At 43.8% G+C, this 16,060-nt stretch overlaps 1 protein-coding gene across 1 annotated transcript in view; it reads left to right on the top strand.

Moving 5' to 3' along the window:
* Window positions 1-4,590: 4,590 nt before the first annotated feature.
* Window positions 4,591-16,060, top strand: part of KCNK1 (potassium two pore domain channel subfamily K member 1) — a 53,033-nt gene continuing 41,563 nt past the window's right edge. Inside the window, exon 1 of the mRNA XM_023216238.1 lies at window positions 4,591-5,127. Within this exon, the coding sequence (XP_023072006.1) occupies window positions 4,773-5,127 (355 nt within the window). The 5' untranslated portion in view covers window positions 4,591-4,772. The remainder of the gene's footprint in view (window positions 5,128-16,060) is intronic.

Here is a 16,060-nt window from a genome sequence, read left to right as displayed (position 1 = left end):
CTTGGAATCCTCCAGCCACTTCTCTAAGCAGAATTTCCAGACCCATCAAGAGCCATGTGCCCCTCATCTGGGTCTGTGCCAGGTCTTTCAGGTTCCTTGTACTGTGCCCCACCTGAACCATCCAGCACTCTCTGGAAATGGTGGCTGTCTGCTTCTTCAAGGGCCCCATGTCACAGATAGAGCCTGGGAGCTCATTGGCTGGTGGGACAGCTTCAGCTCGCTATTAATGCATGTGGCGCCTCTGTCCATCTGAATGTTAACTTTTTTCTTTTTTTAGAATTTCCATAAAATACACATAACATAAAATTTAGCATTTTAACCATTTGTAAATGTACAGTTCAGTGGTATTAAGTACATTCACATTGTTATGCAATCATGGCCACCATTTACCTTCAGAACTTTTTTCATTTTGGACAACTGAAATTCCACACCCATTAAACAAACGATTCCCCCTTCTCTTTTCTCCCAGTCCCTGGCAACCACCATTTCACTTTCTGTTTCTATGAATTTGACTACTCTGGGTACCTCATACAAGTGGAATCATACATATTCGTCTTTTTGTGAATGACTTATTTCACTTGGCATAATGGCATAATATCCTCAAGGTTCATCCAGTGTAGAGCAGGTGTCAGAGTTTCCTTCCTTCTTAAGACTGAAAACTGTAGAACTGTATGGATGTACCAGAATTTTTATCCGTTTATCTGTGGATGGACACTTGGGTTGCTTCCACCTTTTACTTATGGTGAATCATGCTGCTGTGAACATGGGTATACACATAGCTGTTCAAGTCCCTGCTTTCATTTATTTTGGTGACATACCCAGAGGTGGAATTGCAAATGCTAACCTTTTGTGCTTGTTGCTGATTGACGGGATTTTCCCAACCCTGTATTTGTGAATTTCACTTTTTGATCCCACGTTCCTATAGAACCACTGTCTCTACAAATTGTTCGCATCATCTCAACCTGTTGAGCTCATGAAGCCCATTGATGCTCAAGTATCATACAACACAGCAGTGATCATTTACGTCATTATCTCTACATCCGATTAATTTGCAAGACTCTGTGCCAAGCTCAAAGTTTGTTTCTCAGAAAGCATGGTCACCAGTCCACAAATTATGTCGGTTAGAGGGAACACTGATGCAGGAAGCAGAAAGGAGCCATGGCCTCTTCCCCCACTCTCTTTACTCCCCTACTCCTACTCCCCTTGATCCCCCATTTTGTATCTCTGCACTCTTCTCTGAGTTTTCTTCCATATTCCCATTCTCTTCTAAAACATGCTTGGACATAGCGTCTGGCATGCTAGGTGGGGGTGAGTTAGCAGAAATGTCAGCCTGTATGGTACCTTTAATCCATGTTGGGAGGTCCAGAGAGAAGTAGCTAGTCAGCAGTGAGGTACACATAAGTCATGTGGGCTAAAGATTTCAAACTTTAGAAGAAAAAAAATCTAACATTTCTGAGATTGCTAACTTCTTTGAAGACAGGAGCATCTGTCTAGGGCAGTGGCCCAGGATGAGGCAGGAAGGCAGCCAACCTGTATTATCAGGATTCCCGTCAACTCAGAGAGCCAGAACCACAGAAGTCTTTGCATTTCCCAGCCCCACATCCAGGCTCCACTCAACCTATCTCGCCCTGCAGGATCGGATCTATGCCCCCATCAGACCACTTCCATGGTATTTCCAGTTTCTACTTGTAGTCTGAGGATAACATGATTTAAAAATATTTGGTATCCTTGGCCTAGTTGCGATGTAGAACTGGGGCAGAGTCTCAGCCAGAGAAGTGAACTATGGAGAAAATGGCAAATTTCTCTGAAAAAAACTTGTAATAATAAATGTTAAAATTCAATGTAGTTAAGATGCATGTTGTTCCAGTTATCTATTATTGTATAACAAGCTAGCCAAAAACTCAATGGCTTAAGACAGCCACCTGATGATATCTCAGGATTCAGGCAGAGCTCAGCTGGGAGTTCTGTTCCTGGGTAGACAGACAGAGGTAAGATACCTGGTGGTATTCAGCAGGTGGATGCCCTGGTTTGAGAGTTGAAGATGGCTGCACTCATCTATCTGGTGTCTTGGTGAGAATGATAAGGAAGCTGGGCTCCACTAGGCTGTCAGTTGAAACACCTACATGTGGCCTCTCCAGCACGGCAGCCTCATGTTAATCAGACATCTTATGTGATGGCTCAAGGCTCCAAGAGAGGAGTGTTCCAGGGAACAAAGTTGGAGGCTGCTGGCCTTTTATCATCTAGCCTTGGACATTGCCTGGTATCATCTCTGATGTACTCTGTTGGTGGAAGTAGTCACAAGTTTCAAGAATAGGGGACACAAACCCTACCTTTCGGTGAGGGACTGTCAAAGAATTTGCAACCACATTTCAAAGCTGCCATACACATGTATGTATATTTGAGTGTGATGATATAACCATGCCTACACCTGCAATTCATCACAAGTACCCCACACAATCTGGCAAAGGGTTGTATGGCTTGGGAAGAGAAACTCACATCCTGTGGGGGCATCAGAGGTTTCATGAGTGAGCCAGGTCCTGAAGGATATAAACTATGTTACAGATGAAGATGGAGGAGGAACTGTCCAAGCAGCAGGAATCAGGTGAGCAGAGACATAGGGCGAAAAATGATCCTGAGAGGCGGGAGGAGAATTCTGAGGGTCTGCTACGGCGGGAGGTAGCCTCAGGAACGAAGAGGCCTCTGAACAGGGCAAATAGGCAAAGATCGAGAATTGGATAGGGATAGGGCAAGCAAGGGTTACAGAGCAGGACAGGGAAGGGCATTGTAGGATGGAGACCTGAGGGAGGAGGAGGAATCCAAGTCCTAAAAGAATAGGGCCCTTGATGATGGGGGAGGGTTCCCAGAGGCGGAAGGACTGGAGTGGTGAGTGCTTCCTTTCACCTTGAAAATAAGGAGGTGCATCTTTCCTTGGGGGTAAGAGCAAAGGGAAGAAATGGATTAGTGATGAGTAAATGCTGAAGTACAGAGAAGTAAAGTGGAGGGTTGGCTTCAATCTTTTGAGTAATGTAGGAGGTAAGGCTATTGACTAAAAGTGAAAAATCTCTGATACATATGTTAGACATGTGCATGAGTTTCTACAAAAATACAAAATATGACTTGTTTAGAGAACTTCAGTAAAGTAGACAAATGTTCGAGTAGGTGTTGGAATGATTAATTGTACAATTCAGTTTGTTTTAAATGTTTTTCCTGATTACAAAAATAATAAATATCCACCGTTGAAAATTTGAAAAATATTAAAAGGTACAAGAAAGGAAAGTCATCTATATACTCCACTATTACCCAGAGACAACTGCCAGGAATTAGGTTTTTAACTAGGAATTAGTTGATTAATAATGCAGATGTCGTTTTATTTTGTAACAAAATACAAATATTTTACATGTCTGAGAGTCTACACAGTTTTGCTTCAATAGTCTTTAGACACATCTTTAATGTATTTAATGTCTATATGGTATCCATGCTGCAGAGATGCCATAACTTATTTAACCATTCTCTATTTTGGAATATTTAGATTGTTCTGAGTCTTCATTATTTCACCTCTACAGTGTTTGTGTGTGTGTGTCTCACACGTGTATGCACTATGTTATACAACTACATGCATGTATATATAGATATCGTCTATGAACAGTCTTGGTAAGTGCCTCTCTGATTTTTTCTTAGGACATATCACTGAATCAGAACGAATAAACCCTTTCAAGGTTCTTGAGACGTATTGCTAAACTGCCTTTCCAGAAAGGGTGTACCAATTTTATTTTCATCCACAATCAGGCAGCTCGCCGACCCTTGTCCACATTTTTGTCACTTTAAAAAGAAGTGACACTTGGGAAAGCTCAGTTTCTTCTGGTAGTTGATACATTTGGGATGTTTTTTACCATAAAACCTAAGGTCACGTTTTAGAAAATTCGAACTCAGAAATAGGACTTCTCTGAGACCCTCCTTTTCCCTCAAGTCCTCTGTGTGAGGGGGATGGGTGGGAGAGAGGAGACTGATTCAAGGTGCCTTCCAACTCCGAGGTTCTGGTATTTTCCCCATCATTACTGGCACCAGATTGCTCAATCCTTAGGCCAATAAGACAAAGAAGGAAAGTATTTCAGCGCTTGCTGTTTTGTAATAGTGGCTTCGATTAGGAGAAAATAAGTGGGAAACAGGAGTAGCTCGGACAGGGGGCTTGGACGGGCAGCGCATTGCCCAAAAGAGGCCCCCACTACACGCGCGCGATCACACACACACACACACACACACACACACACACACACACACACACGCTGTCCGCTCGAGTTTGGCTCCTGGACCCAAGGAGGGAGGGAGCGGGAGGAGGTGGTGGCGGTCGGTTAGGGGTCTGGGCACCACCGAGCGCCCGCCCCACCTCTGGAAACCGCGCAGTGGGCGGTGCGTCCCGGGCCCCGGCGGCCCAGCCCTGGCGCTCTGGCCAAGTTTGCGCGCGGTCTCCGCTGACTCTCGGGTTACCTGAGCCGGCAACCACGTCACCGCCACATCATCTGGGCTTTTTATATTGCAAGGAAACAGGAAAAGAAGGAAGAAAAACATCTCCCGAGAAAGCCAATCGCAGGGAGACGGCGCTGCCCGGAGGAGCGGGGCCAGCAGGCGCGCGGGGGAGCGGGCGGCGGGCCGGAGCCAGGCCCGGGCGGGGCAGGGGCGGGGGCGGCGGGGCCGGAGGGGGCGGTGGGCCGCGCTCCGGCCGGTCTGCGGCGTTGGCCTTGGCTTTGGCGGCGGCGGCGGCGGCGGTGGAGAAGATGCTGCAGTCCCTGGCGGGCAGCTCGTGCGTGCGCCTGGTGGAGCGGCACCGCTCGGCCTGGTGCTTCGGCTTCCTGGTGCTCGGCTACCTGCTGTACCTGGTCTTCGGCGCCGTGGTCTTCTCCTCGGTGGAGCTGCCGTACGAGGACCTGCTGCGCCAGGAGCTGCGCAAGCTGAAGCGGCGCTTCTTGGAGGAGCACGAGTGCCTGTCCGAGCAGCAGCTCGAGCAGTTCCTGGGCCGGGTGCTGGAGGCCAGCAACTACGGCGTGTCGGTGCTCAGCAACGCCTCGGGCAACTGGAACTGGGACTTCACCTCCGCGCTCTTCTTCGCCAGCACCGTGCTGTCCACCACAGGTAGGGTATCCTGCGCGCCCCCCTGGCCACCTCGCCCAAACCCCACACCCCCCCGGCGCCGGCGTCCCGGGCCCCTCTGACCCTCCCATCCCACCCCCCACCTTTCGCCGTCCTGGCGCCTCCAACCCACCTCCCCTCACTGTGCTCCCGACCCTCCGACCTTCCCCTTTCATCTCGGTGCCCCCGGCCCCTGCCGCGGTGACTCGGGGAGGGCAAGCCCTGCGGAGCCGGAAGCCAGAGAGGTGGCTCCAGACGTGGCTTGGTTGTTGCAGTGCGTAACTCTGGGCAAGTGGTCCCTAACTCCGGCCTGGGTGGCTGCAGGTGCTTCCTCCGCTTGAGTTCTTTTTTTCGCAGTCCCCTAAGCCAAACTGTCGGGTTGGAATGTGTGGCAGCACCTGGCCGCCGGGCAGCAAGGCAGCGGGATGATGGAAACTCACCACTTTCCTCCTGACCCCATCCCAGAGGCCGAGTGTGCAGTCTAGTAATAATACCTTCTAAAGGGTCACCTTCCTGAGTCTGCCGTCCCTTTGGACCGTGCACAGATATTCCAGCTCTTTTGTACCTTGGAGGCAGTTTTGGGGGTAGCCGAGTGACATCACTCTGCTCTTCCCAGGTGACCTCTGGGCCGACAGGCCGATCCGGTTTCTTTTCAGAGTAGGAGGAAGGGTGAGGGAGGGTAAAGGAACCATAGGATTGCCTAAGATCTGACTAAATGGGGGCACCCTGATTCAGCAGTTCCTTCAACTTGAGGTGTGCGAGGCTCCTCATAAACTTTAAAGCGCCACGTCCCCGCACGACTCACCCGCGGGGCGCTCGGCCGTGGAGGAGCGTCCTCTGGAGAAGGATGAGGCCGGGCGCCTGCCCCAGGGCTCGGTCACTGTGCCAGATTAGATGAATGAAGGCCGAATTTTCCCAGCCGGACCTAGTAAGGCACATACCCTGAGTGGAGATATCAGTTGGTATTTGGACAGTGGGAGGAATCTCAAAGAGCGTTCAGCACAGTCCGTTCTTTTGATCTATGAGATTCAATCTTTGAAACAATCCATCTCGTCATACACAAGGTCACACACTTCCTACTTACCAGTGTCGTCCTGGAACCTGGGCCTTGGGATTTCTTTGCCAGGAACACTTTGTAACCCCCTACCCTCAACCTTTACAGGTGAATTAGGGCCCTTTGTGTGACTCCCAACTCTTCCTTCCCCCCACCCCTCTCCACCATCCAAATTGTTGTGTGTAATTCCCTTTGGGCTATATCTTGTTGATTGTCTCGGTAATGACTTGGCAATGAGTAATAATACACTGTTCATGTAGATCACATGAAACCATTATTCAGAGGTCTGGGGTGATTTAGTAAACCGATGTAAATCTACCCTGAAATAAACAGAAGTGGAATTCTGGCTTGTATTGTGAGATCTGAAAAACTGCGTTAAATGTAGTGCTCCACAAGACAGACCTGTTATCTCACTTTCCAAAGAATGTCTTCTCCCTTGCCAATACAATTTAATTTTTCTTTCCGTAATTCTGCCTCCATTGTCTTTACCTAGCTCTCTGTTCCTCAGATCATTTAGAAGTCACCATGCCTTTCCTTGGGAGTATATTTGTGCTATATTGAGAGTCATTCATTCTTCCCAGAAGTAAGTGTTTCCACGGGGCTACAGAGTTTACAACTGGGTCACAATGTTGGGTAAACATTTCAAAGGATGATTATAGTGTGTGGTGTTTTCTTATTAATGCTGTTGTGAAGATAGAGCAAGAATAAGAACAGTTTCGAGGAAAAAGCTTTGCTTTGTTCTAGGTGGGATTTTTCATGACTCATGTATAGTCTTAACATCATATTGCCTAACTAAATATTAAAAATTGTTTATAATCTTGAATAGATGAGATATTCTACCCAGGAGAGAATTAGAAAAAGTTGTAGTTTCTGTTTAAGAAAGGGGTGGGGTGGGAATAGACGTCTTATTATTGGTGTTCAGATTGCTTTGTAGTTCCTAAGAAAGTCTGTATTCATGCAAAACAAGTGTTCATTTAGGAAATCAGTGCAAGGGGCATTTAAGGATAAACTAAATGAAAAAGGTGGCTCTTGGTTTGTAAAGTTCGCAGATCAATGAATTCTTGCTATATGAGTACAACTATTCTAAATGAAAAATACTGTTCTGTTGGCTTTGTACTGTCCCATTAACTGACACATTTGATATTTTTTAAGGTTTCAGAATTATAATTACCCGTTATTTGATTCATTTGATGTTTTTTAAAGTCTTCAAATTATCATAGGTGCCCTGGCCATGAATCTTATAATGGGTGAGAAATCTTTTCTTCCCTACAAGGGGAAATAAAGAGATGTTAAATCGTTTGCTGGAAACAAACAATATTTTAAATTGCTTGCTGGAAACAGACAATTTTTTAGAGTAAAGCTGGTGTACTTCATTACTAGGAAAATATTTTCTGGAAAAGCGCCAATGAAATAAAATGAATTGTAATCCCTTTTATTTTTCTGGGTGGATATTAGACATGTTGTGCTTTTTTTTCTTTTCTTTTCTTAACACTTCTAGTTCTTTTGATGGCAACTCACTGAAATAATTGTTGCCCAATTAATCAGTACAGTCAATCTTTGACTTATCCAGAATGCTAACAATGAGCATTATGAAGATGCTGTTATTGGTAGTCATCATTGTAACACAGGCCCATGAGTGCATTTATGTCAGAATCTTCTCACCCCAGAATGTACTGACTTCCATTTCTGGAAGGAACTGAGTAAAGTCTTCATGGTCTATTTGGAAGAAGGCTTAGGTTGGTAATTCAGCAATATTCTTCTCATTCAGGGCTTTGCCAAAGACTCTGAATTATTTCTAGCAAACAATTTAACATCTCGTTATTTCCCTTTGTAGGGAAGAAAAGATTTCTCACTCATCGTAAAGTTCATGGCCGGGAAACTTACAATAAAATACAAATTAACAAGATGAAAGCACACACATTTAGTTAATGTAAGTTTAGATGACATAGACGCCTTTAGAAATGAAGACCCAAAGAAACAGGGAAGCTTATGTATTTTTAGGGACAGTTGTGTAGATGAATGATTGGAGAACAAAAGGATATGATCTGGCTGAGCATGGTGGCTCACACAGGTACTCCCAGCATTTTGAGAGGCCAAGGCAGGAGGATTGCTCGAGCTCAGGAGTTCAAGACTGCAGTGAGCTGTAATTGCACCACTGCATTCTAGCCTGGGCAACAAGAGTGAGACCTTGTCTCTACTACAAGTTAAAAAAATTAGCCCAGAATGATGGCGTGTGCCCGTAGTCCCAGCTACTTAGAAGGCTGAGGCAGAAGGATTGCTTGAGCCCAGGAGTTTGAGGCTGCAGTGAGCTGTGATTGAGCCACTGTGCTCCAGCCTGGGCAGCAGAACAAGAGTCTGTGTTGGAGGAAAACCAAAAAAAAAAAAAAAAAAAAAGAAGATATGATCTAAAAAGCTAATAAACTGGAGGAATTTAGTAAGGCTTATTTGTTCAGATTTTTCTTGGCATCTCTGTGTCTTCAAGGATAGGATATTCCTTTTCTCAAGGTATAGACCCTTGTAATGAGGGTCTTCTTCAAAGGAAGGGCAGAGCTTTAAGGGAGAAGGTTGAGAGGAAGGCGAGAATGACCTTCCTGCTTCTGCTGTTTTCTCAAATGCTGAGGTGCCCTGTTTGGGGGTCACATGCCCTGAACTCCATCACCCTTCATTCTAAAAGATACAGCAACATCTGCATAGGAATTACATGAAAACGAGGGAAAGAGTGCTTTTCCGAAAGAAGAGTTGTATACAAAAAAAAAAAAAAAGGAGGTATTATAGACTGCAGAATTTCCCACAGAACTTTTATACTGTGGGTTTTCTTTTTTCTTTTTTCAAGGATTGAGAAAATACTGTCCTGGTGGTATCTGGGGAGTAAGAAATAATTATTAAACTTTGGTAACCGTCTAAAGCGTTGGACAGTGTCATTCATCCTTAAGAACAACTTGTGATGTTGATTTACTAAAGTTTACTTCTTTATTCATTCCCCAAAGCAAGGCCATGTTGTGACAACTGTTTGGTAAAAATACAGTTTTTGGCCAGGCGCGGTGGCTCACACCTATAATCCCAGCACTTTCGGAGGCTGAGGCAGGCAGATCATGAGGTCAAGAGACGGAGACCATCCTGGCCAACATGGTCTCTATTAAAATTACAAAAATTACCTGGGCGTGGTGGTACATGCCAGTAGTCCCAGCTACTCAGGAGGCTGAGGAGGATAATGGCTTGAACCTGGGAGGCGGAGGTTGCAGTGAGCTGACGTCGCACCACTGTACTCCAGCTTGACAACAGAGCAAGACTTAATCTTAAAAAAAAAAAAAAAAAAGAAGTACAATTTTTGTATTCATACAGTATACAAACTTTTAGTACCTTTTACTGCTTTGTAAATGTGGGATCCACGTGACAGCTCAGTTCCTGTTCCTTTTTACTTTTGGAGATATAGTCTTGCTCTCTCACTCAGTCTGGAGTGCAGTGGCACCATCATGGGTCACTTCAGCCTGTAAGTCCCAGGCTCAGTTGATCCTCCCACTTCAGCCTCCTGAGGAGCTGGGACTACAGGCGCACACCACCGCACCTGGCCAATTTTTTTATTTTTCTTTAGAAAGGGTGGTCTTGCTTTGTTGCTTGGGTTGGTCTCAAACTTGTTGCCTTAAGCCATCTCCCACCTCAGCCTCTCAAAGTGTGGGATTACAGGCGTGAGCCACCATGCCTGGCCCCTGTTCCTGTCATTGGTAGCCCTGGTGCCTTTAGTCAGGACACTGCTTTATTCCTATTTATGAAGAGATGCATTGAAACTCTATTGAAAGTGTTCAGTGAGTGAACTTAATTGGGCTTGGTGTACAGTGGCTTTTGATTAAGGCAGGTAGGGAGCTACTACAACATAGGTAGTTTTCAAATAAAGAAGATGGGAAGAGGCAATGGGGGATGCTGGACTGATCCTTAGTCTTCAAATTATTTTCAGTAGTACAAATGTGTTACCATCAACAAATATTTGTTGGGTTTTTAGAATAGAATGAAGTGGGCCAGACATGGTGGCTTATGCCTGTAATCCCAGCACTTTGGGAAGCCGAGGCAGGTGGATCATGAGGTCAGGAGTTCAAGACCAGCCTGGCCAACATGGTGAAACCCCATCTGTACTAAAAATACCAAAATTAGCTGGGTATGGTGTTGCATGCCTTAACCCCAGCTACTTGGGAGGCTGAGGCAGGAGAATTGCTTGAACCCAGGAGGCGGAGGTTGCAGTGAGCCAAGATCACACCACTGCACACCAACCTGGGCAACAGAGCGAGACTCCATTTCGGTGGGGCGGGGGAGGAGAAAGAATGGAACGAAGTGGGTAAACTAGGGCCCCCGGACCTAATCTAGCCCACCACGTGTTTTTGTGCTGCCTGAGCTAAGAATGGCTTTATATTTTCAAATGATTGGGTCAAAAAAAAAGAAAAATAATATTTTCTGACATAGTCAAGTTTTATGAAAATCAAATTTCATTGTCCATAAACACAGTTTTATTGGTGTGCAGCCACACCTGTTTGTTTCTGTATCATTTATGACTGCTTTCCGGCTGAGGTGGCAGAGTTGAATAGTTGAACAGAAACCATGTGGCCACAAAACCTAAAACATTCACTGTCTGACAAAAAAGTTTGCTGACATGGGCTTCAGAATGATACTTGAAAGGTATGCTAAGAGTTTGCTGAGTATTTCACTTCCTTTTGGGAAACTTTGTATAAGAAAGTTCAGCTTCTCAGACTTCTTTAGGCTGCTGTTTTAAGTGGTATGCAACATTGAATAAATTATGTATCACCACCAACCACTTTCAAAACAAATGTTTATTTCAGATGTCACTTATTTGTGGTCCAATTTATGTCACTGCTTTTTTTTCCTTTAATGATAACAAGCTACACTTCACATTGTGATTATCTTATCTAAAATGTGCAATAAATACCATATTATCTCTACTATAGAATTTACATAAAATTAAACAAACAAACTCTGTATCCACCAGAAGAGAGATCCAAAATCCCATATTCTGATGTTTGTGCTCTATATTCACAGATCTTGATTTTGAGCCTTTACATTTAAATCTAGAAGTTTAATTATCTGGTTTTCTAGCCTGTAATATTATAGATTACAGAGGGAAAGGCACAGCTCTGGGGAAGTATACATGGCAGGTTATAAAAGGATAGTTTAAAAATTACAAACTAAAATTGTATTTTAAAATAACATATTTATTGAACCCTTTATATGTGCCAGGCAATTGTTGCTACATATTCTTTTCCATGCATTGCAGTAAACTGATGAGATGTAGGTATCATTGCCTTACTTTACAGAGGATGAAACGGAAATTTAGGTTGAACAACTTCTCTACCTAGGTCCCAAAGCTGGAAGTGACTTGGTCTTGATTTGAACGCAGGTATATCTAAGAACCTGAGCTTTGATAAAATATCTGGGCATAGGAGCTTGTTATGGGCCGGATCATCTCCCTCAAGTTCTTATGTCGAAGTTCTAACCTCAGTATTTCAAAATGTGACTATATTTATAGGCAACATCTTTAAGGGGGTGATTAAGTTAAAATGAGGCCACAGTGAGAAGGTGGCCATCTGCAAGCCAAGGGAGAGGCCTCAAAAGAAATGAAGCCTATAGACACATTGATCTTGAACTTGAAGCCTCCGGAACTTTGAGAAAATAAATTTCTGTTGTTTAAGCCACCCGCTTGTGGTATTTTGTTAAGGCAGCCCTAGCAAACTAATATACAGGTACATAATAGGCTTTATTTAGTTGCACAAAAACTACACAAATAGTGGAGGACAAGAGACGAATCTTTAAGTCTTTAGTCTTGCAACAAACAATTTTATATACCCGAATGGGGCATCATGGTTTTAGGGCATAATATAGTAATTGACGTCCTTGAATCATCAAGAAAAATATCTCAGCATATTTCTACCTAAGAAGGCAGGGAAGTAAATAATAAATTCTAGAAACATTTCCACCCAGTAATGGTCAAAGAGAACAGATACTGAAGGTTTACATCTGTGAACTCATACCTGTCTATAAAACTATCAGTTTTTAGTATTTTGAAGGTTTGGATTTTTTTTTTAATTACAAATTTGTTGTTATCTATGCCTATTTTATAGCCCCTGCAAGATACTGCTACTATTATCAATCACTTGGAAGAAATGATGCCTTTGCTTTTATGACATAACTATAAGTCCTATCAAAAACAGAATCTTTGATTGAACCAGTACCCTAATGGGAACTCTGATGCTTTCAGAACAAGTTGTTTTATGACATTACTCATTGGACCGTTGCTGTGTGTGAGTGTCTGTTGTCTTTGGAGCATGTGAATTGCCGACCCTCAATTGTTTTGACCCATAAAAATGGCAATTTCACGTGGTTCAGCTTACTACAAGGTTGGTTTCAGGGACAGAAATCTCATCTGCCTCATACACTCTGACATACTCAGAGTTGCACTGTGCTGGGTTTTATTCTCCAAAGACATCTTTCAATTGTATTATTGACAAATCTGTGAAATACTAAGGTGCTGAAGTTCTCCACTGACTGTGTCATGCCCAGGTGGCTTATTCATGGCAGGAGATAAAAGTTGTCCCTTTATTGGAAAGCAGGCAACTTTTGGGGTGTTTTATTGTCTCCCATGATCCTTCTATCTCCTAGACTCAGTTTGTTCTCCGACTTTCTTTGTTTGTTCTGCATAGATCCCTTATATTTTGTTCTGCATAGATCCTCAAAGTTCATGTTCCACTCTCTGTCAGCAGCATACTGGTCAAGGTGATGACCTTGTATCTGACCATACTCAGATCAAGGTGATGACCCTGATCTGAGGCTGAATGGAGGAAGAGAGAGAATGAGGAGTTGGAGGTGTAGTTTGTGCACCTGAAAGGACTGTGGGATTATCTCTGAATCAGACCAGAAGGGTTTATCTGTGACTTTCTACTGGTGTCATGCTTGCCTTCTTCAATTTATGAAACAGTTGATTGTTATGTTGATGAGATTAATTGGCTTAGGTTATACATTGACAGTGTTTTTAATTTCCTACCATCTGCTTGATCCCAAACCAGAGTCTAACTTTTTGCATTGGCTCCTCTGACTGGGATTGACATACTTTGTGAAATAAAAGCCTGCCTGCTGCTGCCTCTGAGACTCAGGTGTTAGTACCCATGGAAGGGCTTTTAGACAGAAAGCTCCCGGGGGACTCAGAGAGAGTTGGTGAAATCATGGCTGGTGCATTCAGAAGACAGAAAGTCAGGCAGAGAGTGTTAAATACAACATGTTCTCACTCATGTGGAAGCTAAAAAAATGTTAATCTCAAACAGTTTTTCTAATGTACTAACTTCTGGGATTATCTTTTCAAAAAGAAACGATGGAAGATAACAAAAACAAATGGAAATGGTTAGTGAGAAAAAAAAAGGTTGGCTTTATAGAAGTAAAAAATAAACTGAGCATACTAGCATCTGGGAAGGGTACAGAGAGAGGGGATGGGGAGAGATTTGTTACAGGATACAAAACTACAGCTAGATAGGCAGAATAAGTTCTGGTTGTCTATACCACTGTAGAATGACTATAGTTAACAGTGACTATATGACTATATGACTATATGACTATAGTTAACAGTTAACTATATGGTTTCAAGTCACTAAAAGGAAGATATTAAATGTTCCCAACACGAAGAAATGATAAACATTTGAGATGATGGATATGGTAATTACCCTGATCTGATCACTGTATATTATATGTATTGAGGTATCACTGTGTAAAATTATTATGTGTCAGTTTTAAAAAGAAGAAAGAAACCTTTTGTTTTTTTGTTATTGAGATGGAGTCTCACTCTGTCACCCAGGCTGGAGTACACTGGCGTAATCTCAGCTCACTGCAACCTCCACCTCCCGGGTTCGAGCGATTCTCCTGCCTCAGCCTCCTGAGTAGCTGGGACCACAGGTGCATGCCTCCAAGCCCGGCTAACTTTTGTATTTTTAGTAGGGACAGGGTTTTGCCATGTTGGCCACGCTGGTCTTGAACTCCTGACCTCAAGTGATCCACCTCAGCCTCCCAAAGTGCTGGGATTACAGGTGTGAGCCACCGCCCCTGCCAAAAAAGTTTTCTTTCAAAAACAGAAAGTAAACCTAAAACTATTAAAATAAAAAAATGTAACAAAAGCAGGTAGAATGTTTCTAAGGGATTTAGAGAGAGTAAAACATGTTAGTTTTCATATCTCTGAGTATGATCAATAGAGTTGGAGTTGGAGGCTCCAGTTGTTATGGTCATCCCTTGTTATGTGGGATTTTCTGTGACCTGAGTTAAGCTATTTACTCAAGTTGATGCCTCAGTCCCCTATTCACTCTGCTTCACTGAAGCCTCTTGGGGCTTATTCAGTCACCGGTTTCATCATTTCATCATTTCATCTGAATAGAGTCTGAAGAGTCTTTAGTGGAAGTATGCACTGAGGAGGGAGGTGGCAGAAGTGCCCTATCCCAGCAAAGTGTGCTCCCCAGGGCGTGCTGAGCCAGGCACACACAGGACTTGGGGCTACTGAGAAGCGGATTCTTCTCAGGTTCTGTTGTCCCAGACCCCTTCCCGGTCTTTCTCCACAGCACTTAGCTTTCTACCTGCTGGTTCCCATAACATCTGTCTTCACCTGGCCTCACCTGGCACCTAGTTACCATAGCACTTGTCTTGGCCTCACTTGGCATCCCTAGACTCAACAGGTGCTCAGAAGGAGCATCTTAAGGCACATTTCTTCATACATCTGAATCTGTGTCCTTTTTTGAAAAATAAAGAAAGTTCTCAAGATGTTACTTCTATTCAAGAGACCTTAGATATAACTTTATTCTTAGTTAAGGAAACAGAGGCCTGCATTGCCAAATGGGTTCTGAAGCTATTCATATAAAAGCGGTGATATCTGAGGGGCCTCATGTGTACTCAGTGCACCACAAAAGGCCCTAAGTGATCTAAAGAGAAGAGAGGCATTCATTCTTCAGTGAGTGTTTGTGGAGCACTTGGGTTGACCAGGTACTACTACAGGCACTTAGGGATATGGCAGGGAACAAAAAGAAAAATCACTTTTGCCCTCCTGGATGTGTCAGTCTGGGTCAGGGTGGGAGATACAATTGTAGGGGCCAAGAGAAAAGTTTTCCTTCACCCTCTGAAGGTTCACTGAAAATCAACTGATAAAAGGCAGATTAATAGGAGAAAAGGCATATACAGTTGCTTGATCATAGTTTATGTGACATAGGAGCCTTCAGAATGAAGACCCAAAAATACACAGCCTTCAGAATGAAGACCCAAAAATACAGGGGAAACCATTCACTTTTATGCTTAAGTTCAACAAAGGATAAACAGGTGTGTAAAAAATGTGACTGGACCAAAAGGGAATGATCTCATTCTTACAAGACTGAGTGGGGAAGCCCAGCAAGGCCTATCTAGAATCTTCTCGGTCTCTCTGAGCATGTATTCCTTCGTTCTGGGTGTGGGGCAGCACCCTCTCTGGAATAAGGATTCTTATGACCTACAGTCAAACAAGGTAGGTCATATAATTTCATTGGCCAGTTTTACATAGAAAAGTGGAGGAAAAGTTAGAGAGGAGTATTTTTTGGTTTTATGGCTGGCTTTGGGGAAACGGTTCTGGTTTCTAGGATCTACCTTGGGGAAGAGGTATTCCAGATTTTATGGTTAGCCTCGGGGGAGGATGAGGGGTGAGAGATAGGAGGGCAGGAGAAGATCAGAGAAAAATTTTTGCTTCTGGGACCTTCATTTTGGGTTATTATTTTCTGAGCTCCAGCATGAACAGGGAGATAACTAAGGGAAATGCACAAGATGTTAGGTGGTGATAGGTGCTCGGGAGCAACACAGCAGAGCAAAGGAGATGGGGAGTGTGTGATT

This window comes from Piliocolobus tephrosceles, chromosome 1 (genome assembly GCF_002776525.5).
Source record: "Piliocolobus tephrosceles isolate RC106 chromosome 1, ASM277652v3, whole genome shotgun sequence".
NCBI lineage: Eukaryota > Metazoa > Chordata > Mammalia > Primates > Cercopithecidae > Piliocolobus > Piliocolobus tephrosceles.
This window is presented reverse-complemented; position numbering and strand designations above follow the sequence as displayed.